Source organism: Pagrus major, chromosome 5 (genome assembly GCF_040436345.1).
Source record: "Pagrus major chromosome 5, Pma_NU_1.0".
In the NCBI taxonomy this organism is placed as follows: domain Eukaryota; kingdom Metazoa; phylum Chordata; class Actinopteri; order Spariformes; family Sparidae; genus Pagrus; species Pagrus major.
Genome location: NC_133219.1, coordinates 13,145,069 through 13,169,255, shown reverse-complemented (window position 1 = coordinate 13,169,255; position 24,187 = coordinate 13,145,069). Strand labels below are relative to the sequence as shown.

General features: G+C 41.2%; 3 protein-coding genes across 3 annotated transcripts; 2 read left to right on the top strand and 1 right to left on the bottom strand.

Moving 5' to 3' along the window:
- Positions 1-3,141: 3,141 nt before the first annotated feature.
- Positions 3,142-9,881, top strand: fancg (FA complementation group G). Its single transcript, XM_073466696.1, has 14 exons — positions 3,142-3,280; positions 4,206-4,305; positions 4,427-4,552; positions 4,683-4,855; positions 5,402-5,555; positions 6,347-6,477; positions 6,599-6,745; positions 6,976-7,136; positions 7,283-7,349; positions 7,431-7,759; positions 7,846-7,886; positions 7,993-8,166; positions 8,317-8,431; positions 9,567-9,881. Exons 1-14 carry the CDS (start codon positions 3,200-3,202, stop codon positions 9,667-9,669), a joined length of 1,902 nt encoding a protein of 633 aa, XP_073322797.1. The 5' UTR covers positions 3,142-3,199; the 3' UTR covers positions 9,670-9,881.
- A 466-nt stretch (positions 9,882-10,347) lies between these two features.
- vcp (valosin containing protein) lies at positions 10,348-19,011 on the top strand. The gene is made up of 17 exons (XM_073465958.1): positions 10,348-10,513; positions 12,228-12,339; positions 12,500-12,672; positions 12,758-12,900; positions 13,028-13,158; positions 13,250-13,381; positions 13,752-13,854; positions 14,314-14,447; positions 14,660-14,795; positions 15,691-15,803; positions 16,239-16,403; positions 16,489-16,611; positions 16,739-16,951; positions 17,075-17,383; positions 17,621-17,776; positions 17,882-18,036; positions 18,462-19,011. The coding sequence occupies exons 1-17, from the start codon at positions 10,497-10,499 to the stop codon at positions 18,565-18,567; spliced, it is 2,421 nt and encodes an 806-aa protein (XP_073322059.1). The 5' UTR covers positions 10,348-10,496; the 3' UTR covers positions 18,568-19,011.
- A 187-nt stretch (positions 19,012-19,198) lies between these two features.
- On the bottom strand, positions 19,199-23,925 carry akr1a1a (aldo-keto reductase family 1, member A1a (aldehyde reductase)). Its single transcript, XM_073465962.1, has 9 exons — positions 23,853-23,925; positions 23,161-23,258; positions 22,952-23,071; positions 21,381-21,532; positions 21,018-21,213; positions 20,887-20,936; positions 20,650-20,799; positions 20,390-20,549; positions 19,199-20,055 (listed from the first exon to the last, which is right to left on the bottom strand). Exons 2-9 carry the CDS (start codon positions 23,239-23,241, stop codon positions 19,990-19,992), a joined length of 975 nt encoding a protein of 324 aa, XP_073322063.1. The 5' UTR covers positions 23,242-23,258; positions 23,853-23,925; the 3' UTR covers positions 19,199-19,989.
- Between the last annotated feature and the right edge of the window lie 262 nt (positions 23,926-24,187).

Sequence of the window (24,187 nt, the reverse complement as noted above, 5' to 3'; positions counted from 1 at the left end):
CACACACACACACACACACACACACACACACACACGAACACAAAAGGTTTATTTCCCCCTTTATACTTCAAAGGAAACATTTCATCTCTCGGTTTCGGATTTTCGTTGTTGTTGCTGAAGATCTCCAGCTGTGCAGACTTGGTTGTAGGCCAAGCCTGACATGTGACAGCACTGACATAAAAACCAAAAACAGCAGCAGCAGCATAAACAGCCACTTTATAGTGCAGGATACGCATTGAGCTACGATGATACAGCATTCACAAAAATCCAAACTGAGCTGTCTGCTGATCTGAGGAGAGGACCAGATCTGAAGAGCATGTACAGCACCTATTGATTACTCAAACTCAGGGTGAGTGAGTTTACTCTGCATACCTTAAAGGAGCAGGGAGAATGGTGTATTTCACTTGAGATGTGTGTTGAAGAATAGATGGATCAGCACGCAGTCATTTCTCTGTATCAGCCATTCTTCAACCCTGTGAACATGTGTGTTGTCAGCCAAATGACACCCCGGGGACTGTGTGACACCCAAGTCCTTAGCCTGTCCTCCAGCGATGGTGTCATGTGTGTTTAAGGTCCTCAAATCTTACCTTCAAATAGAGCTGAGGCAATTAGGGTGTTGCCTTTTCTTGTGATATGATTATTGATACACTGGTGCCAACTCTCAGTGTTTTTATTAAAACACTGTGCTGCACTGTTTGGCTTTCTGGCAATTCCATCTTTTGCTTGGCTATTTTACGTGGGACTGATGGCACACGTGGACATAGACAAGTCAGTCTGTGTAATAAAGAGGCACTAAGCTAAGCCTCATTTGTTTTGTACATAGTTTCATCTGAGTTCAAGTCAAATTCAGTCAAACTGACACCACAATGCAGTGGATAAATACATAACTCCTGCACTTTGCCATTTTAGGGGTATTTTGTATTCTTCAGTTAGACAAATATCATGATGTAGCATTGGATGATTGTCTTGCAATGTAACAAGTGTCGCAGAATTTCTGTATCATGATACTATCGTTATCGTGGGCAACGTATCGTCTATCGTATCTAACTCTGTGATTCTCACCCTACTTTTAAAGGAGACCTATTATGCTTTATCATTTTTCTCTTGCAGTGTGTTATATAGGTTTTTGTACATGTAAAAGCTCTTGAAAGTAAAAAAAAAGCCAAAAGTCTGCGCCCACGGGAGCTCCTCTCTCACAGAAAACAATGCTCCTAAAGGGCCTCAAACGCCTCGTCAGTAGTCCCTTAAATTCTGTGACTTTGTGACATCACACTACATCACCATGTCACACATTTGCATAATCTATGCCACATTCAAGTGATGCTCACTGGAAGCTGAAAACACGACAGAGCTGACCAGAGACCAGATGAGCAGTGCTGGCTCAGGCGTGTGTGAGCTGACCAATCAGAGCAGACTGGGTATTAAAGAGACAGGAGCTAAAACAGAGCGTTTTAGACAGAGCTGGAATACAGAGCTGCAGCACTGCACAGTATGAGAAAACGTATGTGTTTTTGAGCATTAAAGCATGTAAACCTGTTCTAGTAGTAACCTAAAATAAAATTATGAACCTGAGAATCAGCATAATATGTCTCCTTTAAAGTGAAATCCATGAAAGTTTTATCAACTGTTTTCACAAATTGGTGAAAATGCTTCTTTGAATCTGTGTTGGTACTGTTTGCGCAACAGTCACAGTGTGTTTTGCACCACATCTCACATATTCAGGGAGCTGAGGGTCATTCAGAACATAAATAACATGTCACAGCCCCTCCCTCCACCAGCTTCATGGTTTATAAATGAGGATAATGGAGCAGAGTGGGCAGAATTCAGTTGTGATGTTACAAGGATCTCATATTCAATGTAGCTCATGTTCTTCAATACCTTGTTATTTGAACCAACTGCAAGTAGTCTACAGGAAAAAATAGATGCACAATTTTTCATTCTGTGCTAGAAAATTCCTGCTGGAAGAAACATAATATAACATGGCCATATTTGGAGTTCATCCAAATGGTTGCTGTATTTGTAATCAGAATAGAGTTCCCCTGCAACTATTACGATGTTGAGAGCCAAATTTGAGACAGAAAAACGCCATAGAAGCGACAAACTGTCAAGCGACAGTATTGTTGGTTTCTCAAAAGGAGCATAAGCTGCACTTTGATGCTGCCATGAGTGGATTTGTCGCAGTGACCTTTCAATGAAAGTTGAAGTCTTGCCATGTGAATGACATTGAGAGAGAACAGCAGGAAAAGAGATGGTAGGCTCTTGCCATGTAATGACCTTGTCCTTGAAGGGATGGATGGAGAGATGGAAAACATCAGAATCGATGCAGAGAGAAAATGTCACAAAACAGTGAAAACCATCCTACAAGAAATACGATGTGGGGAATCAGAATGAAAGATATCTTTTGTGTATGTTTCCTGTGTGCGTGCAAGTGTGTGATTGTGTACTGTGGAGCAGTGGATGTCAGGAGCTTCCCTCGTTTTGTTCAATGGTGGTATACTTAGAGCTTTCTGTGATTTGAGACAATGAGAGAAAAGAGGAGCTGGGGGTTGTGATCAAGGCAGACATGGAGGTTTAGACAACAGGGAAGAAGATGATGCACAGAAGGAAGGCTGACAGACACACAGAAATAGGGATGAGAGGAGAGGACGGGGGGAGTGGAGTTGTGTGAGAAAAGAGGGAGTCACCTTGGGAGGGACAACTAGAAAAATGGCTGTCCTGGCAGTCTCAGGGATGACTCAGCTGCAATACAATTAAGTCCCTGGATTGTGGTCACCAGTTGCTTTATACATGTAGTTGTGTGTGCGTGCATGTGTGTGCATGTGATTGTGATAGCATCACCACTGTGAGTTATTAAAGGAGAAAAGAGCCATCATTCAAAGTCACACCGAACACATTAAGGTTATTCATTGTGATGGTTATGAAGCTAATGAACACAAACAAACAGCTGTGGCACTTCACAGTTTGTGGCTGTGAAAAATCAACCACCAGATTGAAGTTTCCAGAACACTGAGGCTTCGTCACAGCACCATCTGCTGCACAGTGAGCAGACTGCGGCTGTAGTTTCCTGGTGTGTCCACAGGGGGCAGCAGAGCCCCGCTGCGATACACTCACTACTGTTTACTTCCGGTGTTAGCTCCCATTTGACAACCGAGGGAAAGTTCAAACAAAATACAGCTAACTTTTTCAAAACAGGGATAAAATGTCTATTAAAATGTACCAACCACTTTCTTTATTTGATAGATGGATCCAGGAAAACAACGAGTTGGTTAACAAATGGAAGGTAAGAAGTTAATGTTAAATATCTCGTGTTTTCAGCGGTTCACGTTAGCCTGTACAACATTAACTCAACGTTTCATAAACACACTGTCTTCCACTGTTAAGGTTGATGTATAGGCCTTTCTATGATGGACAATAAATTATGCTCTTAAGTCTTACCAGAACTGGACAAAGTTAATGGTGCTTATATGGCAATAACACACTATTACAAAGAAACCCCCCATTGAAAACGTTCCTTCACTTCAATATTATTATTACAGATGCATTAACATGGCAGTGACATTATAATGTAGCTGGTTGATTAATGTCATTCATATACTGCTGCTGGTGTAATCTATATACATCAAATAAAAAAAAAAAACTGATAATCTTTTTTGAGAGGAAACGTCAAACTATATCTATTAAATGTGTTGCATAGTGTTTAGGCAATGTGAAGTAGCATAAAATGTAAATACTCTAATGTTGTACTTGTTGTACTCTAAGTCAGTGTGTAAAGTGAGTTTACAGGTCTTGGGGAATATTAGAGTATAGGTGAAAAAAGTGGAGGAAGCTGTATGTAATCTGATAGTGCCTCCAGTGATGTCACTCAGTGGCTGTTGTAGGTGATGTAGGTTTGAAAAGCAGTCCACTGGTCTGAATTGCACTGTAACACTGTTGGACTCATCATGGAAAGTTTAAAAACAAATGATCAAAAGCGATACACCAAAACGTGGCTCCTAAATTGCCCATAAAACAACTTAGTCACTGAGTCACATCACTAGAGGCAATTTACAGATTACATTCAGCCACAAAAGGCTTCATACTACTTTTTTCATATATGCAGTAGTACTCCTCAAGACTTGTAAACACACTTTAATGTGGCAAAATTGGCGGAGTTTTCCTTTATGTACCATTCTTACTTTCCAATTTGCTTCGCTTTCTTGTTTCAGCAGCAAGAAAGAGGAGGAGAAGCTGTAATCCACGACCAGAACCAGACCCATCTGAGATGGTGTTCGTCTGAGTTTCACAAACTTTCAAGGAAAATCCAAGGTGCTCCATTTCCATCATAATACTGTTTAAAAGCCTAATTTGTTAAGGTGGGGAGCTCAGCACTAACCTTTGTGGATCTTCTCTCTCCATCTTTTCCATTCCCCATGTCCCTTTCCTGCAGGTATCCCTCCTCTCGTAGATCATGCACAGTTGGAGCTGACAGTAGTGTACAATGCCTGTTTGTGCTCTGCTGCTCTGTCTCAGTTCTCAGAAGCTGAGCTGCTCCTCTCACAAGCCACAGAGAGAGGTAGGCCTAAGCTGCCAGATGATGACAAAACCATAGATTTAGATGACACAAGAAATAATGCCAGACATCCAGTTTCATGTTAGAAGGATCTCTAAACTGTGATTTCACAGCCTACTCTTGTTCCCTACAGTTATACAGATGACAGGTGATGACCCTATTTCTTCAGACCCTCCAGCATTTTGGAAAACACTTCTCAAATCAGTGGGAAACACAACTTTTAATTCCTCTGTACAGCACCTTCTTTGTCTGCAGTGGGCAATATGGCTGGCCACCTGCCAGCTGAAAACCATTCAGGAGTTTCAGGTACGATCCTGTTTATAGATTGTGTTTCCACCTAACTTGTTTGGTGTGATATTCATCCAGTCGATTTTGGTGAAGCTAAAGAGATAGGTTTCATTTAACCTCTGGTGTGAACCAGACTAAACCAAAGGTTTGTTTGTGATGTTAAAAAACCAGAAGGTTGTGTGTTATGAATATGTGTCATATACTCTATATACATGCTGTCTCTGTCCTCTTCATCCTCATAGCCCTCATATGTTATATATGAGGCAAAGATATAATGACTGCTATCAAGTGTTGGATTAATATCCATTCAACAGAGAAATTAAATATGTTTTTTGTTTGTTTGTTTGTTTGTTTGTTTGAAGAAAAACATGAAGAGGTGAAAACATTCTGAAAGTTTTAGTGCAGTTTTCCCCAAATATTTTTTTTTCTAAACATTAAATGCTGATTTGCCTTACTTCTACAGTGTCCAGTCCCCACTGTGTGTAATAGTATAGGCTTGATATTGTATTTGTTGTTGACAGTATTATAAAATAAATTGATACAGTATTTTTTCCTGTGATGCAGGATGAGCTGTTCTCCCTGTTTGAGACACTATCAACTGAGCTTGAGGATGACAAGAGGAGCAATGAAAGGGGAAAGTCCTCAGACATTCCACTACTGGTGATGGACCCAAGACGGCTGATTGAGTTATTGCAGACCTGCACTTTTATAGCCCAAGGTCAGCAACATACATTTTATTTGTTGATGCATGTTGAACGAACAGATACAGATTGTTGTAACCGAGTGGCGGACTCAGGCTGTCTGAGATGCAAGCACAAGTTGTGTGCAGTAGGGGACGAATGAGGAAAGTCTTAATGCAGTTATAGTGAAAAAGTTCTAATCCCTGGTTAAGATAAAAATAGTCTTATTATGTGACTCATACATTTTCTTCATACATAAAAAATATTGTATAAAGCTAAAGTATATAGTAAATGTCTTGATTTCTGCACTCTAAAAACATGTCTCAGCTCAGGGGCAGACAAACTCTATCATAATACAGAAAAAAATATTAGTTGAATGCAAACTGATGTGTTCGGGTGTATTTGAATGGTCGGAGTCGACTTTTTAAAATACAAGTGAGTAAACTGCGGGTGCATGCTCCCAGAGCAAATACTGGTGAGTAGTTCTCATGTTCCTGAAAAGTGGATTTATAAATATTTCTTATATATTGATAATTTTACTTTATGGGTTATGTGCAACTTAGATATTGGTTACAATTTTAACATTTGGTTAAAATGAGATGTGACCTACGTATTTATTTTTATTCATGATTTGAATTGCCTTGGCCAAAGATCCTCGGATGGCTGACGTAGTGTGTTGTGGTTGTTTTATGTTTGATCTATGTAGGTTTCTCTCTGAGGACAATAATGTTTTCTAAACTAAACTACATGCCAGTGATGTATAAAAAAGACTCTTGTGTTTATAGTACAAAGTAAAAGTATTTTGCCGTTTTCTGTATGTTTTATTAAGGTGCAGAACGATTGAGTGAGGGTCAGAGTTCAGAAGCGCTGTCTGGCCTGCAGATAGCTTCCTCCCTGCCCGCTCCCAGAACTCTATTAGCATACACACACCTCCTCTCGGGCTCCTGCCTCGCCTATATGGTATACACACTAATAAAGTCTACACATACGCACAGAAAATTTGCATTCATCATGCATGGGTATGACAGGTTTTAGCATTTGCATGCAGTGAGAGTGTGTTTATATGTGTATTTGTCTTCAGAGCTGCCCTCAGATGGCATTGCAGTGTTACAGGAAGGCACTGGAGACAGACTCCCGGTGTGTGTGTGCTCTGTACCAGAGCATACTCATATACAGACAGCTGGGCAACACACAGGCTGAGATACAAGCTCTTCGTTTGCTGCACTCAGTGAGTAATACAGTATACATACAGTATGTACGGGGAAAGCAGAAAAAAGGTGACAGAAATGGTCTAAATGTTGTTCTTGTAGATAATTTGTTGTTAAAAAATATTCTGTGCCGTTGTTGTTGTGGAGTAGCCGTCAGCAGATGAACCAAAAGGTTTATTTGGGCCACTGACACATATGCATGTAAGTGTAGGCCTGTGCACTGACACATGAAACCTCTCTTGTCCCACAGACTTTGCTGTTGCCCTCTGCCACAGAGCCTCCTCTGGCTGGTACTCATCTCCTCTCCCCGTCCGTATTGCTTTGCAGCCAATCACTGAACAGCTTGCTCTCAGTTCCCTCTGCCCTCTCTGTCCTTCACAGTCTGGCCCAGAAGTGTGTGCTCCATGGGAGGTGAAAAGCACAGCATGGAGCTCAGAGTTAATGTTTCTTTATGGCACCTGATCATGACTAAAAACTAGAAAACAGATGAAGATGAGAATAGTACACACATGGTGCAAACTGTAGTTGTAATATGGGTGTCACTGCTGTTTCTTCAGGGTGTCAGAGGGTGTGGAATATTATTTGGACCTGCTGGCTGCTCTTCACTCAGATGATCAACATGGAGTAAGACTGAAAACCCTGACAGATGAGACAATTTAATAATGAACTTTGGATATATTTTAATTGATGTCTGTATGCTTTAAGTCTCCATCTCAAGTACATGCTAAGGACCCTCCCCTCCCTAAGTTGCCTGAACTTTACCTGGAGGCTGGCGCTGCCTTGCTCATGGCCCGACGGCCCGCTGATTGCATGGCGCTGTGCGATGAAGTCATTGGCACAACACTGGAGCTGCTGCCAGAGAAGTTGGTGTTGGAGGAGCCAGAGGAGAAGTTTGAGGTTGAGACCGGGGCTGTGGGTGCAGAGGGTGAAGATAGGATGAGGATGCTGCTCTGGACAGGGGCTGCCTACCTCCTCCAGGGTCACTGCCACACTCACCTGAGGGACTGGAAACAAGCTGTGACTCACTACACAAGGTCTTTAAGATGAAAATGGCTCTTTTTTCTGTTATGATGATAAAATGATTACAAACAAACACATAAGTGTATACTCTGCCTTACAGGTGTATCAACCTGCTGGTAAAGGTGCACTTTAAAAAGAGAGGTGAGTACTTTTTTCTCTTTGACGCTTTGGAGAGACATTTCCATTTTTACCAACTCTACAGCTACTATTACTTTATGCATTTTTCCTGTTGATTGTTCAATTGCAGGTTTCCAACCACAGATCCCCAGTGCAGACATGGTTGGCAAGCAGGGAACAGATCTGTGTATCCTCCAGAGGCTGAAGGGGCTTTCACTAGCTGGTAGAGGCATCAGCTTCTCCCAGACAGACCAGCTAAGAGAGGCACTGAGAGACCTCCATCTCAGCTTGCAGGCAGTTCCAGGTATACACACCACAGCTTTACCTTATTGATATATACAGCAGAGCTCATGCTTTGGTATTATGAACTATGATTTGAACAGTGTTAAATCTGTACTTTGTCTGGTCATTTGTTAGAACATGTCATCATGCTGTATGTACTGTACTGTCTCAGACTGTGTGGGTGCAGGGCTGTGGTGCGGTGAAGTGCTGTGGAGGCTTGGCAGGAGACAGGAGGCAGCAGCTTGTTGGGAAAAGACATGGAGCTTCACTACACAAGCCTCAGTACAGTAAGACACTGCCACGCTTAAATTCACTGCCTCTGCTTAGTTTTTAACCCACTTAACCCCTGTTAACACCTGGCACAAAAATGCATCTCGGGTGACGAGGTTACATGTGTCCAGTTTAGACACGTGTGAATGTGCCAAAAACTAAATAAATAAATAGTGTGGGGAAGTGGCATTTGATTATACTAGCCACACTCGGAGGTGGCCAGGAACCCTTGTGACCATGCAGATACGGATGCATCCACAACCACACCAAAGCATTTTGTACTCAACCATAAGTGCACACAGCAAGACAGTTGATTTCTAAATCTTCTTAAGATCTCAAACAGAGCATGTAAAGCTGCTGTCAACAATGTTTTGCCATTTTAAATTACAGCAAAAAAATTGAAGCATCAGATTGCAAAATGTTGTTTCACCGTATTTTTGTAGGAAATAAAATATATTTTTAGACAGTTTTAACATCGCCAACTGACTGGGTGTGGCCCAACCAGAAGAAATGCATTATTTTAAGTGTTTCACCATTTTCCACGGCACAGATTGATAATGTACAAATGTAATTACATTTTGTATATTATGAAGAAAAAATTAGCGATTTCAACTATAAGCTTGCACCTTGGTCAATGCATTTGACGCATTACTTGCATTTTTTTCAAGCTGTTTTTGTCAAGATGGCCATGTGCAAATGTGCGATCTTGATCTAAATAGGATAGCTCGAATCTGTTGTGACTTAAAATGCATTTTAGAGGCATTCCTTGTATAAACTGGCACTCACTCACATTTTCACCTGACAGCCAGAAGCTATCCTCAACGGATGCTAACGCACATTGTTTTTTTTTTTGCCCACAATAAATAAGAAGACCAGTTATCTGTAAGTGCTGGAGTTTTGTTTGTTTTGATTCTTGTCACTGCCCGGCGCTCGATATATTGTTTAAGTTTTGAAACAGTGTGCGCTGTTCTTCTTTCACCACATGAACTTCAGTCTGTCTTAATCAGATTCAGACACTTTTTTATTTATTTATTTTACCAAGAACATAAAACATAAGTAGTTAAAGCAGTCTCACGTTGCTTTAGGCAGAGAACATTTACCATGCTGTCAAGTTAGTCTCCATCTAACTGGTATATGTCTTCTGTGTTGCAGGAGTTTGAGTCTGTACCTACAGGAACCCCAGTCTGGCCCTTCGTTGGACTCCACGGAGCTGCGGCACAGAATACAGGAACTTGGTCCAACCTTGTCAGCCTAGAGAGGGACGAAAGACGACTACCCTATCACTTACTCAACCGGATCAACTTTCACCTGCCTCTGAACTGAAACCCGTACTCACAACAAACATGTATCTGCTTCAGCAGTAAAATAAAGCATGTTGAAAGTGTTTGAGACTGAGAATGAAAACAGTGTACACAAGATATACTGTAAAGATGCTGGGCCATAGCAAATAAAACGTGTATTTTGGGAAGGCAAGAGTAATCACGAATGTTACTTTAATAATTGATTATGCTTATTAAAATAAAGCACAATAATACCACCTCAGAAGACACAACACAAACTATACTGCTGCTCTAAAATGCCTATTTAAGGCGATTTTTGTATGTATTTTTCCTATAAAAAACACAATATAAACATAATACTTTTGTTTTGTTCTTTCCACAAACCGGTTAGCTATTATCACTAAAAATAAAATAATATTTCATGTTTTTACGGTTCTTCAGTATCAACGCGGTACGCATTCATTGGATGACAGAAGTTTGCTGAGAAGCTGAAGTGACCAATAAGAGACAAGCTGATGAAAATAGGAACGTCCCGCTCAGTTGTAACTGGCCAGAGTTCCACAATGTTCCTGTTGACGTCTGACTCCGGCTTCTTTCATTGGTTGCCGAGGTGACGGCCAGCCTCCAGCCAATCAGAATGACGGATGCATCCAGCTCACGGTATAACTGTAAAGCAGAGCACGGAAACGGCTGCTCTTTCGTGTGAAATCACAGAGAACGTCGAGTAACGAGAACCGGTCAAGCCTCTTACACATTTAGCTAGAATTTCTTTATTTATTGATAGTAATCCAGGTGGACGACCATGGCCTCGGGAGGGGAGTAAGTAGAAATGTCTTTCGGTCCTTTTAAAATGCGTTTTTCTGAACAATGGCTATCAGCAGTTGCCTTTTAAATGGCTAACGTCAGCTCAGAATACGTTCGTTTATTAAAGTTAGCTCAGTTGCTAATACATGACCGAGTTTGCTAGCAGGAGAGCTAATGGGGTCAGTTACTTCAGCCTCCGCACTTTTGTCCATTGGTTGGATAACCTAACATTAAAAATCCACTGACAGCTGAGTGTTATATCGACAGTTGTTAAACTGTTGTCATCCTCACGGTTGTCTTTGGCTAGTTACCGACATTGAGTTAGCTAGCTGTGTGACAGCTACTTGACAAAGCGCAGTCATCTCTGTCGTGTTTGCATGCTAATGTTAGCTTAGCAGTGTCAAGGCCAAAGCCATCCACCATCACATCGACAAGTTGGCCTATCCACCGGCTAAGAGCCCGTCTTTACAGTGTGCTTCATATTGTCAATTGATCAATATAAACCTAATCGGCAAATGGCTGAGGCTACGGTTGCAGGCTAATGGTTACACGAAAGAACACGCTAGCTAACGTTAGTCATCCAAACGGCTAGCTACATGGCGAGCTGTCCATAGCCACTCTACACAGTGCACCTAAGCTAGCAGGCTAACAAGGTCCGGCTATTCATTCTGAATGATCGACAATTTACTTCGGCTCTAATTCGCTGTTAGCAAAACAGGTGTGAAATAACACATTTCCTCATCGGACTATCGTGTGGGTCATCCTTACATCGGTAGCTAATATATTTAAAATCACTACCGAGTTTGTACATGCTCTAACCGTGAAGGAACCTAGCGAGCTAACAAAGTTTTTTTCTAATTCTTTTGCTGTGTCATCTGGGCTCACTCGCCAGTCAGTTAGCTGTAAAGCTAACATTAGCATGCTAACAACATGAAAGAGAAACCACAAAACGGGTTCAAGACTTCTCTGGAAACTTGTGGCAATTTTAAACCTTAACGTTAACCACTGGTTCGTAGTTTGCAGTATTTTGATTGTTCGCATGATTGTGTGTATCATCCGTAGGTGACGTTTAGTCTTGATGATAGGCGAGTTGTATAAATGACCTGTTTACACTCCTGGTTACTGCGACAAATGCTTAATCAGAGTTATTATCATTAATAATGTAGGGACATGCACACAATTGAATTGGCCTAAGGTTATCCGAACTGACTAATGGCTCCTATCATTTATAACACTAGTTAATTTGCAGTTTTTCATAGATGTGTACATATAGAAAAGTACAGAAACAATACAGTAAAAATACATTTACAGTTCACTTTACAAAGCCTAAACCAATCAATAACATTAGTAAAAGCACTTATGTCTGATCTCACTTCAGACACTGTTTGGTCTTGGGTTTAAAACGATCCCAGTAGCTTAATGGGTGTAAGAAGTTCACTGTATTGCCCCCCTGATAACAGGATGCTGGACCTTAACAAAACGGTGTTTTCCAATTTTGCCTAGATGTATTAGAGAAACTAAACCCGAAACTGAGAAGTTTCACAATGTCACAGAACACTGCTTGGTTATTAATGAAGTTACCAAACCTAAGTCATTTGCATTAATGTTGTTAATTCCTTACTAGATTAAGGAGCGTAGTTACTGTAGGACCTGCGTGATACCTTGATGATGCTCAATAAGTATATTTTTCTGACCCACAACTTGTTTTTTCTGTTTGTCGTCATCATAGATCCAAAAATGATGATCTAGCCACTGCAATTCTGAAACAGAAGAACAGACCTAACAGACTGATTGTTGATGAGTCCATCAATGAAGACAACAGTGTGGTCTCTCTCTCTCAGGTAGACTTTAAGCAGATTTTACACATTGCTGATGTTTCTATGATTCTAAAATACGTGTAATCTGTCATGGATACGATGTTTGGATATCTTTTATCAACCTTATTTAAAATGTAACGACACAATAGATTCGAAAAATAACTTTGTTTTTATGTCTATTAAGACCAAGATGGACGAGCTGCAGCTCTTCCGTGGAGACACAGTTCTGATGAAGGGAAAGAAGAGACGGGAGACTGTATGCATCGTGCTGTCTGATGACACCTGCTCCGATGAAAAGGTTCGCATGAACAGGGTGGTCCGCAACAATCTGAGGGTCCGACTGGGTGATGTCATCAGGTGAGGAAAAGCACGCACTTAATCATCTAAATTCTTTTCACAGCCTTTAAAAAGAAAGTGGTATTAAGTATAATGTCTCCTCCAGCATTCAGCCATGTCCCGATGTGAAGTACGGAAAGAGGATCCACGTGCTCCCAATAGATGACACAGTAGAGGGAATTACTGGCAACCTGTTTGAAGTCTACTTGAAGCCATACTTTCTGGAGGCTTACAGGCCAATCCGCAAAGGTGAGTGAAATCTTGCATTCCAAGTTTAAGATTTTATTTGGCCTGATTTGATTTAAATCAGTTTCATTGTATGACATGCAACCCTTGTTAGAGGAAAATGAACATTGTTTCCTTTTACCATGCAAAGGTGATATTTTCCTGGTCAGAGGAGGTATGCGTGCTGTGGAGTTCAAGGTGGTAGAGACCGATCCCTCTCCCTACTGCATCGTTGCTCCTGATACAGTCATCCACTGTGAGGGAGAGCCAATCAGGAGAGAGGTGGGTAGCTGGTACACACAAAGTGCATGGGTTAACGTTCTCCAAAAAAGAAGCGCATTAAAAATTGAACATCTTGTGTTTGAACATGCAGGATGAGGAGGAGTCCCTGAACGAGGTGGGCTATGATGACATTGGAGGAGTGAGGAAGCAGTTAGCTCAGATCAAAGAGATGGTGGAGCTGCCTCTTAGACACCCTGCACTGTTCAAGGCCATTGGAGTCAAGGTAAGGCACATTTTTAATCTGTATGGAGGAACAACCAGAACTTGCTTGGCCTTAAATGTAGAATTATAAGTGACCCTATTTTGCTAAAAAAATACATTACTTTCTCATTCAAAGCTAAAGTTGAATTTAAAAAGCACCCATTCCCAATTTCAAAACGCTAGGGTTTAGCTCCAGTCATACTTGTACAGAAGTGACAAATATTAACTGACTTTAGCTTGATCTCGCTGTGTAACTTGACATTGCGTCACTTTAGGATTCTTCTAAGGTGACTGATTCAAAGTGTAGAAAAATTCAGACTGTCTTTGTTTTTCTTAAAAATGCTTTTTATTTTGTATTTTACAAAATAAAAAAATGTTTTACCCCTTTTCAGCCCCCACGTGGTATCCTGCTTTATGGACCCCCTGGAACTGGAAAGACCTTGATTGCTAGAGCTGTAGCCAATGAAACTGGAGCTTTCTTCTTCCTGATTAATGGTATGAACAACCATCCGCATTTTCCTTACACTTATTCATAGTCTGGGTGATAGTGTTGGTTATATTTGTGCATCAGTTGAATAATTTCTTTCAATGGTTGCTTGAATATACCATGAGGATGGAAATACACTTTCTGCATCATTGTGAGTCCGGGTGTCTTTTTTTTATGTTCAGAATGATATTAAAAAATCTTATTGGCTAGCTGCAGGACGCAATATCACCTTTTTATTAAATTCTGTTATAAAGTAGTAGAGGTGTCTCATCTCCCTTAATGAAGCTTCACAGTTAGGAAAATTGGCTCTTTGTATATGCCACTGTATGCATTGACATCTCAGACACCATATAGAGTTGTCTTTGACAGTGTTTAGTTGGGATGGGACTTACTCTGTGCATACATATGAAATGTATTTGGTATATGCTATGCTTTCCTCTGAAACAAAATGTTGGTCTCCATTTTAGGTCCTGAGATCATGAGTAAGCTGGCAGGAGAGAGCGAGAGTAACCTGAGAAAGGCCTTCGAGGAAGCGGAGAAGAATGCTCCTGCCATCATCTTTATCGATGAGCTTGACGCAATCGCTCCTAAGAGAGAGAAGGTGAGTGGGAGGAGAGCACAACTGAATAACATTACAGTGTCTGTTTATAACTTTAGTGTTTTGAAATGAAAATGTATCTGATAGGGACTTGGTGTTATCTGTCACATCCTGATCATTGGCCAAAGGGTTCAAATTCAGTCAAGACAATAATGTAAAGATAAAGTTTAGATGTGAAATGTATAGCAACAATGTTTTTGTTGTTTTTTTTGTAGACTCACGGAGAGGTGGAGAGGCGCATTGTTTCTCAGCTGCTGACTCTTATGGACGGCCTGAAACAGAGAGCTCATGTCATCGTCATGGCGGCCACCAACAGACCCAACAGCATTGACCCTGCACTCAGGAGATTTGGTAAGTTTAATGTTTTTAAACATGTTCACATGTTCCTGCAGTGGTAACTAGAGGAAGCTACTAATACATGTACTAGTAACAAAATGTAAAGCCAGCAATACAGACACTTTTAAAGAAAAATATTTAACCCAGCTCTGATTGATGTTTTATTTCAAACTCGGCAATTTTTCCTAAGGATGCCTCATCATGTGTCTTCCCATAGTATTTACTTTTTAAATAATGGATGGAATATTTTTAATAGGTAGTGCATGTTTTTCTTTAGTTATATTTTTATTGTTTGGCATCCTTTCACAGTGCTCACATGGCCAACCACAGGCCTTCATTTAAATTCAGGAAAGGTTAAATTGCTGAACAGATTTGCATTCAAATGTAGCCTGGTTTCCTATATTTGTAAAAATTGTTTTAGCAAACTCTTGTATTAAACTCCAGCAAATTTAAAATGTCATTTTCAACCAACAGCATCACATAAATTGAGTTGTGCTTCAAGAAATGTCACTACAATAGAGCTGAATTACTGCGTCTCATTTTACTTAACCTCAAGCTGCTGTGTTTCTGGCATGTTGTCACATCACTGATTAAAACTGCTGGCTGCTGTTTATTTTGTGGGCTCTGCAGGTCACTAGTGGGTCAGTTCCTCACAACACTGTGCAGTTTCCACAGTTTTTTAAAGGCATTAAGGTTGTGTGATGGGATGTTTCTGACAGCCTCGACAAAGGATTGGAATTGGTTCTTGCCTGTCAATCAATTTCAGTTACTTTTGTAACTCTTATCTACAGTTTGAAAATGTCTTCTGCTACCACACTATTACAGAGCAGGCAATACCCCCCTCAGGCTGTGCTCTTAAATTGTATTGAGGTGTGTCTAATCGGTGTGTTTGAACTTCCACCATCTCCAGGGCGTTTTGATAGGGAAGTGGACATCGGCATCCCTGACGCCACTGGCAGATTGGAGATTCTCCAGATTCACACCAAGAACATGAAACTGGCTGACGATGTCGACTTGGAACAGGTACACATAATACTCCAGCAGTCAGGTGACACCAAACCACACACTATTTGATGAGAGGGAGAATCATGTGGTTATCACTACCTGTAATTTCCGAGTAAAACCACACAGGAAATTGCATTTTATTCTGAATTGTTTCCTTGGATCAGGTGCTGTAAGTTTACATTCTTTTTTATTATATGGAGGAATGTGATCACTCTTGTCCTGATTGTGCAGTATCCGGTGTGGATTTTTTATTTTTTTTTGCCGTTATACACGATCCAGACATGCATTGGTTAACAAACAGTAAGTGAATACACAAATATAATGCATTCTCATAACTGGAGTTACTGCATTGCAGTGACAGTGTTCATTGTTAGACTTTATGAACGTGTATGGTGTTTGTATGATACTAGTCAGGATCTCAACATCATTGTGATCTCTGTATCTTGTATGTAGGTAGCCAATGAGACCCATGGACACGTGGGTGCAGATCTGGCTGCTCTCTGCTCTGAGGCTGCCCTGCAGGCCATCAGAAAGAAGATGGACCTGATTGACCTTGAGGATGAGACCATTGATGCTGAAGTCATGAACTCACTTGCTGTCACTATGGATGACTTCAAGGTAAGGCCTGTAATATGTTTTTTGCTATGTTTGCTCCTTACGGCCCACTGAGCCCTTACTGAGATGATTGTCTGCTGTCCTTCAGTGGGCTCTGAGCCAGAGCAACCCATCTGCACTGAGGGAGACAGTTGTTGAGGTTCCCAACATCACCTGGGAGGACATCGGAGGTCTGGATGATGTCAAGAGGGAGCTGCAGGAGTTGGTGCAGGTATGGACCTCTTCCAGAAATAAGATCATATCTAAAAAGTAAAGTATTAGTATTACAAGGGAATTGTACAAGCCATAAAATGTGAATGTTCTTTCTAACTGTGCTTTTCCTCTTCTTGAATATTCAGTACCCAGTGGAGCACCCAGACAAGTTCCTCAAGTTTGGCATGACCCCCTCCAAGGGTGTGCTGTTCTACGGTCCCCCTGGTTGTGGTAAGACTCTGCTGGCCAAAGCCATCGCCAATGAGTGCCAGGCAAATTTCATCTCCATCAAAGGACCTGAGCTGCTCACTATGTGGTTTGGAGAGTCTGAGGCCAACGTCAGAGAGATCTTTGATAAGGTAAGAATGTTGTTAAGAGTGTGTACATGCCACTACAAGTTTCAATGCAACCATTTCCACTCTACATAATTAACTTCTGCACTGTATTTAAGACCATTCTGTGTGTCTGTGTGATGTTTCCAGGCTCGTCAAGCAGCCCCATGCGTTCTCTTCTTTGATGAGCTGGACTCCATAGCCAAGGCTCGTGGCGGCAACGTGGGAGATGGTGGTGGAGCAGCCGACCGTGTCATCAACCAGATCCTGACCGAGATGGATGGTATGTCCAGCAAGAAGAACGTCTTCATCATCGGTGCCACAAACAGACCAGACATCATTGACCCCGCCATCCTGAGACCTGGACGTCTGGATCAGCTCATCTACATCCCCCTGCCTGACGAGAAGAGCAGGATGAGCATCCTGAAAGCCAATCTCCGCAAGAGCCCCATCAGCAAGGTGACTGTGCTGCTATTCATAAATGCACTAACAGACTTGCTGCATGGTCACAGTTTCTCAGTTTTTTTAGATTGATTTGTGTGATGACCTTTTTTTTCTTTTTCCTCAATGGCTTCTGTTGTCAAATACAGTCATTACATTAACTGTTCTTTTAATACACTTGACCCCTAACCCTAACTTCACTAGAATTAAGAGAATCAAAATATGTATACATTTCTAATTTTCTGTTGTTGATAGGATGTGGACTTGGATTTCCTGGCAAAGATGACCAATGGCTTCTCTGGAGCAGATCTTACAGAGATCTGCCAGCGGGCATGTAAGCTGGCCATCAGGGAGAGCATTGAGAATGAGATCCGCAGAGAGAGGGAGAGGCAGACCAACCCATCAGCTATGGTCAGTGCTTCTGTCTCTTATTCACCTTTTCACATTTGCACACTTCTGTTCTGCTGCTGCTTTAGATGCTTTACATGATGGTAACTCTCATATTTTTTTTCATAGGAGGTGGAAGAGGATGATCCTGTGCCAGAGATCAGGAAGGACCACTTCGAAGAGGCAATGCGATTTGCTCGCCGCTCCGTCAGTGACAACGACATTCGCAAATATGAGATGTTCGCTCAGACACTGCAGCAGAGCCGTGGCTTTGGCAGCTTCAGGTATATTTTTCTGTTTGATGGGTTGTATTTGCATGACTGTTGCATACTCTGTAGAAAGTATGGCACTCCACTTACATGGCGTCACTCCATGGCCTTTGTGGAGTGGTGCCATGTAAGTGGAGTATCATACTTTCAACAGAGTTGTTTCACAACATTGGTTTCACTGTTCTGATTGGCAGCCAGACTGAAGCGGAGTTAAATTTAAGTCCACTTATTACATGGACGTTGGACCTAATCTGCATGTTTTTTAAAACATGTTTGTAACAAGCTTCACTGTAATGGTGGTAACATTTTCCTGGAATCCCTACTGCTCCTACTGAATATCCTGTCATTACTTCACACCTCAAAGTACTTAAACTCCCGTAAATGTTATCGTCAGAATAGTCCCCTATAAAATTGGTCAATGATTCTTTCTTTGCTTTCAGGTTTCCCTCCAGTGCTGCAGGCGGCAGTGGTCCAAGCCATGGTTCAGGAGGAACTGGCAGTGGTCCAGTGTTCAATGAAGACAACGACGATGACCTTTATGGATAAATGTACACTGCCCCACAGTGGTCAGTACCGGGATCACACCTGTACAAATTCTCACCAGATTCCACATTTTTAGGACTTTGTGCTTCTTTCATGTGTTCCTTTTTTTTGTATGACTTCCCTCTGAGAAAGCATGTAGCCGCTTGGTTTGCCCTGGCTTTGATGTGGGTGGGGGTAAGGGGATGTTGGAACTGGAAGGTGAGTGACTGATGCTGATTGGGGAGGGAGGGGTGGGGGGGTTGTTATTGAGTGACCTCATTCTCAGTATATCACAACCAACATGAATGGCTTTAGTGACGGGATTCTATGCTAGACTATAAGAAAGAAAAGAAAACAACATATTGCTAATGACTTCCTCTCTTTTTTTTTTTAAATAAACAGTAGCATATAATGTATTACAAATTTGTCAAGGTTATGTTGTTGAAAATAAAATCTCACGAAATGGAAGTGTTATCAGTGTCTGATTTTTGTGCTTTTAATTTTTAGTTCATGTCAGTTTTGTCTGATTCAGGGTCCCATCTTTTAAATCTTAATGTACATATCCTCCTATGGTAAGTGTCATTTCAAACTTTATACATATAAACATTGATGTCTGATACCATGTTCAATACCACAGGGAAAAATTGACACAATATTGAGGGTAGAAAATTAGATTTTTATTGAAGGATCAGTAAAACACTGCACTGTTAAGTTAACCAGCATATATTTTAATTTACTAAACGCAGCTAGTACAGGTGCATCGATACAGCGAAAAGTGATTTTTTTTTTTAACCTGTTCAAACATTCAGAATCAATTTTTATTGACAACAGTAAGTGCATTTTAGATTTAAAGAAAATTAACATTTAATAGGGAATGTATGAGAATATATAATGTTGCGGACATAAAGCAATGCTCTATGAGTGCTTGTCATGGAAGTTTTTAAGTAGAGACAGACAAGAAACCTTGAAGCTTTGGCTTGACTTTTCACTATTTATGAATGGAATTATCCTTTTAAGACCTTTTCAACGTAGGGCAGAATGAATTGCTGAATTTAGGCTGTGAGAGCTGCTGCAGTGACTCAGTGATGATGATGTCTTCATGCTGCCAGACATGCAGGCACCATGTGATCAAAGCTTGTGACATTTGGCAGACGGGCAGTTCTGTTACCATCCACACAGTGTCACTCTGGCAGTGAAAGAAAAGTGAAGGCAATGGACGATGGTAGCGTCTGAAAATGTTTTATTTTTTTACTGAATCAGTAAAGAGGTGCCTAGAAAAAACATGTTCTAATCCATTTTCCTGGCAAATTTAGTCACTTGAATATTACTAATTTAAATTCCATCCATCCCAAAGAGGAATGATTAAATTCAGTGTAAAAATTTGGTTTCTGCAGTATACAGCATGTGACAATCATCCTTAAGACACGATATCCCCTGTGTGTAGACTCAGTAAGGATCATGGAAGGGAAAATGAGGATGTTCTGCATCTCTCCACACTCTCTTGCCATCCCTCTGTGAAAAATGAAATGACAATTAATTATTTATATTCACATTTTAACCAAATGAGGGTTTGTTTACGTAGAAGACCACAAGAGTCAGGAAGATTCAGATTCATACAGTCCAGCTCTCTAAGAAAGAAAGAGAATACCCTGCGTATTGGAGATTTATGGAGATCTAAAACCGGCTGATGTCTCAGCCATATGGTGTCACCAGTGAGTCTTTAGCAGCTTAAAGTTAATTTTGGACTGAGATGGCTGCTGTACATATATAAACATAACTCACTGGCATGATATGGGCTCTACTTTGGTGGGACGTCCTCTGAGGTGTCATGAGATCAGTGACTCACCTCGACTGATGGAACGATGAAGCGCTCGTTGCAGTTGAAGGATTCGATCAGCTTCATGTCCTCTTCTGACAGGGAAAAGTCAAACACCTGCAGGTTCTGCTGGATCCTGGAGGGCGTCACACTTTTAGGGATGCACACGACGCCCCTCTGCACGTGCCACCTGCCAAGAGGACACCAAAAACTTAAGCAGCTGTTTGGCGCTGAACTGTACACCTGAGCTCACAAGTTACTTTGTAGTTGAGGGATGCTGAGTGTCTTACCTGAGTATGACTTGGGCAGGTGTTTTGTGGTACCTCTGGGCTACAGCTTCAAGTCGAGGATCCTGCAGCACACTTGGTTCACCAGGAGAGGCCCAGGGTCTGTCCCCGCTACCCAGAGGACTGTAGGCTGTCACACAAACGGCCACTGACCTGAGGCAGAGGTACCGTCACTGACACAATGGGAACAATATTCAGTGGAATTGACGACAAAGAAATTGATCTGCAAATTACACTGACCGACAATGAGACAGGAGACCTGCTTGAGACAAATACGGATGGCATTCCACCTGTGGGACAATGAGACACACACACTGAATCACAATTGTCAATAAAACCTCATTAAATGTATTTATTTGGCCACATTGTACCTGGTTCACCACAGGTGGGTGTCTGGCCATGCTAATAATGTCATCAGTCTGCCTGGCGTTGAAGTTGGACAGTCCTATAGCTTTGACCAGACCTTTGTCCACCAGGCTCTCCATGGCTGCCCAAGTGTCTCTGTAGTGTGTGTCAGAGTAACAAATACTCCCATCCTCCCGTCGAGGCATCAGCTCCTTCCCACGCCTGAAACACACACACACACACACACACACACACACACACACACACACACACACACACACACACACACACACAGAGGCAGCGTCACCTAATGTCATAATAATCTCACATTGATCCACATATTGACAACCACAGAGGGACAAATCGGTTTATTGGCTGCAGATACTCACTGGAACGCCATGGGCCAGTGCATAAGGTAGAGGTCCAAATAGGAGAGACCCAGGTGGGCCAGAGTGGTCCTGCACGCCTCCTCAACATCCTCTGGGTCGTGTTTGGTGTTCCACAGTTTGGATGTTATAAACACGTCCTCACGACGTAGAGCCTGGAAGGAAAAGGACAATGTGTATACAAACCTTTAGCCATTCAATTCAGGGAAATACATGGCAGTTAAAATACTTCAGTCAGAGCAATCAGGTGTATAATCAAAATGTTTCAGCAACTAGACTGTGGCCATCTTTACCCACAATGTATACTAAACCACAGGTCCAATCTTGCTCAACCAACATTAATATTTCTCTAGTTTCCAAACCAAGAATGGACCACTGACCAGGAAATGACCTTAAACTGCAGACGCTGCAGTTCATGGTCAGTGGTTTAACCCCTACACCCACAGGGCTCTCTGCTTACTCTGTCTGACTCCATTGTGAGTGCTGAATCAAAGCTCATGTCAGTAGACTTGTTACTGACAAGTCATAGTCAGTAGCAAACTGACAAGTAGCATTAAGCTTTGTAAATAAAGTGGATAATTTTATTGTTTAACTCAAGGTCCACTTATTTGCTTGTTCTGGTGCTTTTAGCCATAAAACATAACACTTTATATTAAAGTGCTTGTAATATGGTTCAGTTAATAAGTAATAAGACCCTTATATGTCCTGCTAGCTAAGATTCTTATTAACATTACTAAGTATTGACAGCATACTAAACAGTTTATTGTTCTGTTATAAGACATTTATGAGCCCCTGTAAGACACTTTTTTAACACTTCATAGAATTCTGTGCAAAATAAAGAATTTATTAGCCTTATGGCATTTTTCTTGCATATTTGATGTTTAATAAGTGCTAATAAATGCATAACAAAGTATTTATGATGTGTTTATGATGCCATTATTAACATTAATGGTCTTATTAATGTTAATAAGCAGCTTATAAGGACCTTATTATCTATTAATTGCGATTATTGCATGGACCTTAGTATAAAAGCACTACCAAACATATTTTTCATCAGCAAAAAGAAAGTTTACTCGGCTGTCATGTAACTGCAAATGCTAAAATTTTTCATTATTCTGAGAATTGACAAGGAAGTCAGTGGATCTTGTTTTGTAAACTGCTGTTTTCAATGTTTAAATTGAGCTGTCGAGCTCAACTTTAGAAAGGAAAAGAATATTTTGTCTACCTTCTGTGGGCAAAAATGCAGAAATTTGTCTTTGCTTGAACGTGCAAAAAAGGGTACATTAAATAACACAACGTATCACATTCAAAACAGGACACGTTAAAATACATCACATAGAAAGAAAAAAAAAGATAGGAGCTACATCAAAAAGAGCATCAGGTACTGAATTGGAACTTTAATCCAACATTGACAAGAAGTCTTAAAAATGCTCCAAATAAAGGACAGTCTGCAGTTCTGTGACGACTCTGCAAACTCCATCTACTGATGAAAAGTTAAGTGGATCCTGAACTGAGATTGGTCAACTGCTGTTTTCAAAGTCATGTCTAATTCAAACTTAATCAGAGTTTCTCACCTTCCCTGGACCGAGCCTGACAGCCAGAGCCTCTCCCACCTCCCGCTCATTGCTGTATGCAGCAGCACAATCAATGTGTCTGTACCCACAGTCTAAAGCTGCCAGCACTGCCTGCTTCACCTGAGAACATATAGACACAGACAGTCCAACACTACTTCTTTTATAATTTCCTTAAATGTGGTTGGTAGTGTTAGAGTTTGTGGTTCCACCTGTCCCGGGGCGCTCTTCCATGTGCCGAGCCCGACCAAGGGCATCCTCCGCCCTGTGGAGAGAGTCACGAAGGTGCTCATGTTTCACCTCTGAGGACCTGACGGAGAACAGACAGAGAAGTGTGTGAGGTGTTCACATGTAGACTCTTATGGAAATGGACGCTGTCATCATGACTAAGTCCTAATAGCATGTTACTGATTCACACTCACATCTGAATTCATTAACAGCAGGGGTTGTGTGTGTGTATTTACTCTACATGTGCAAAGGCCTTTCACAAAGCAGTCACCCTCATACATGTAGATACATTTTCTGCCTACAAAGCAACAAAAATATCGGTGACCTGCTTTTTCTTATGTGTTTTCACTCTGAGCTAAAAAGTGTTTCCTTGGAACTATAAACCCTCTGTGAACTCAGCCTTATTACCACAAATAGCTGATTAAGGTATATGGGATTAGTCACAGTGCGGCATTACTGCAGAACATCCCAGAGTCTTCACTAACTGTCTGCTGTATCCTTACCATGTGATACACATTTCACATGATCTCTTAACACAGATCACCTGCCCTGACAGCCCAGCTGCATGACAGATGGTGTAATTGACTAATGCTCTAACACAGCCAAAAATGTTACAAAGATTAAACATAAAGTGAATTAAAGTCTATTTATCTGTTAGTCTCTTTATTTTTCTTACCCGGGATCGCTCTAGTAGATGGACATGTGATGAGCTGAGGGTCAGTTTGGATTTTAACAGGCTGAGGTCAAAGTCTGCCTTCGTTTGTTTATCTGTAACTCAAACTGATGGAAAGTGTCCAAACTCCACTATACTCACTGAAGGTAGCACACAGATAAACATATATAACTGCAGTTTGATCAAACAGGATTCCAAAAAATATTTCTTACCTCCTTTTACTGCTTCTTAATGACTGATAGTTTTGTTTACATGCACATTAGTATCTCAGTCTTACTGGCCTTTCTCAGGATCTGATGTTTACATTAAATATGAGAAACCTGATTCATATCATTATA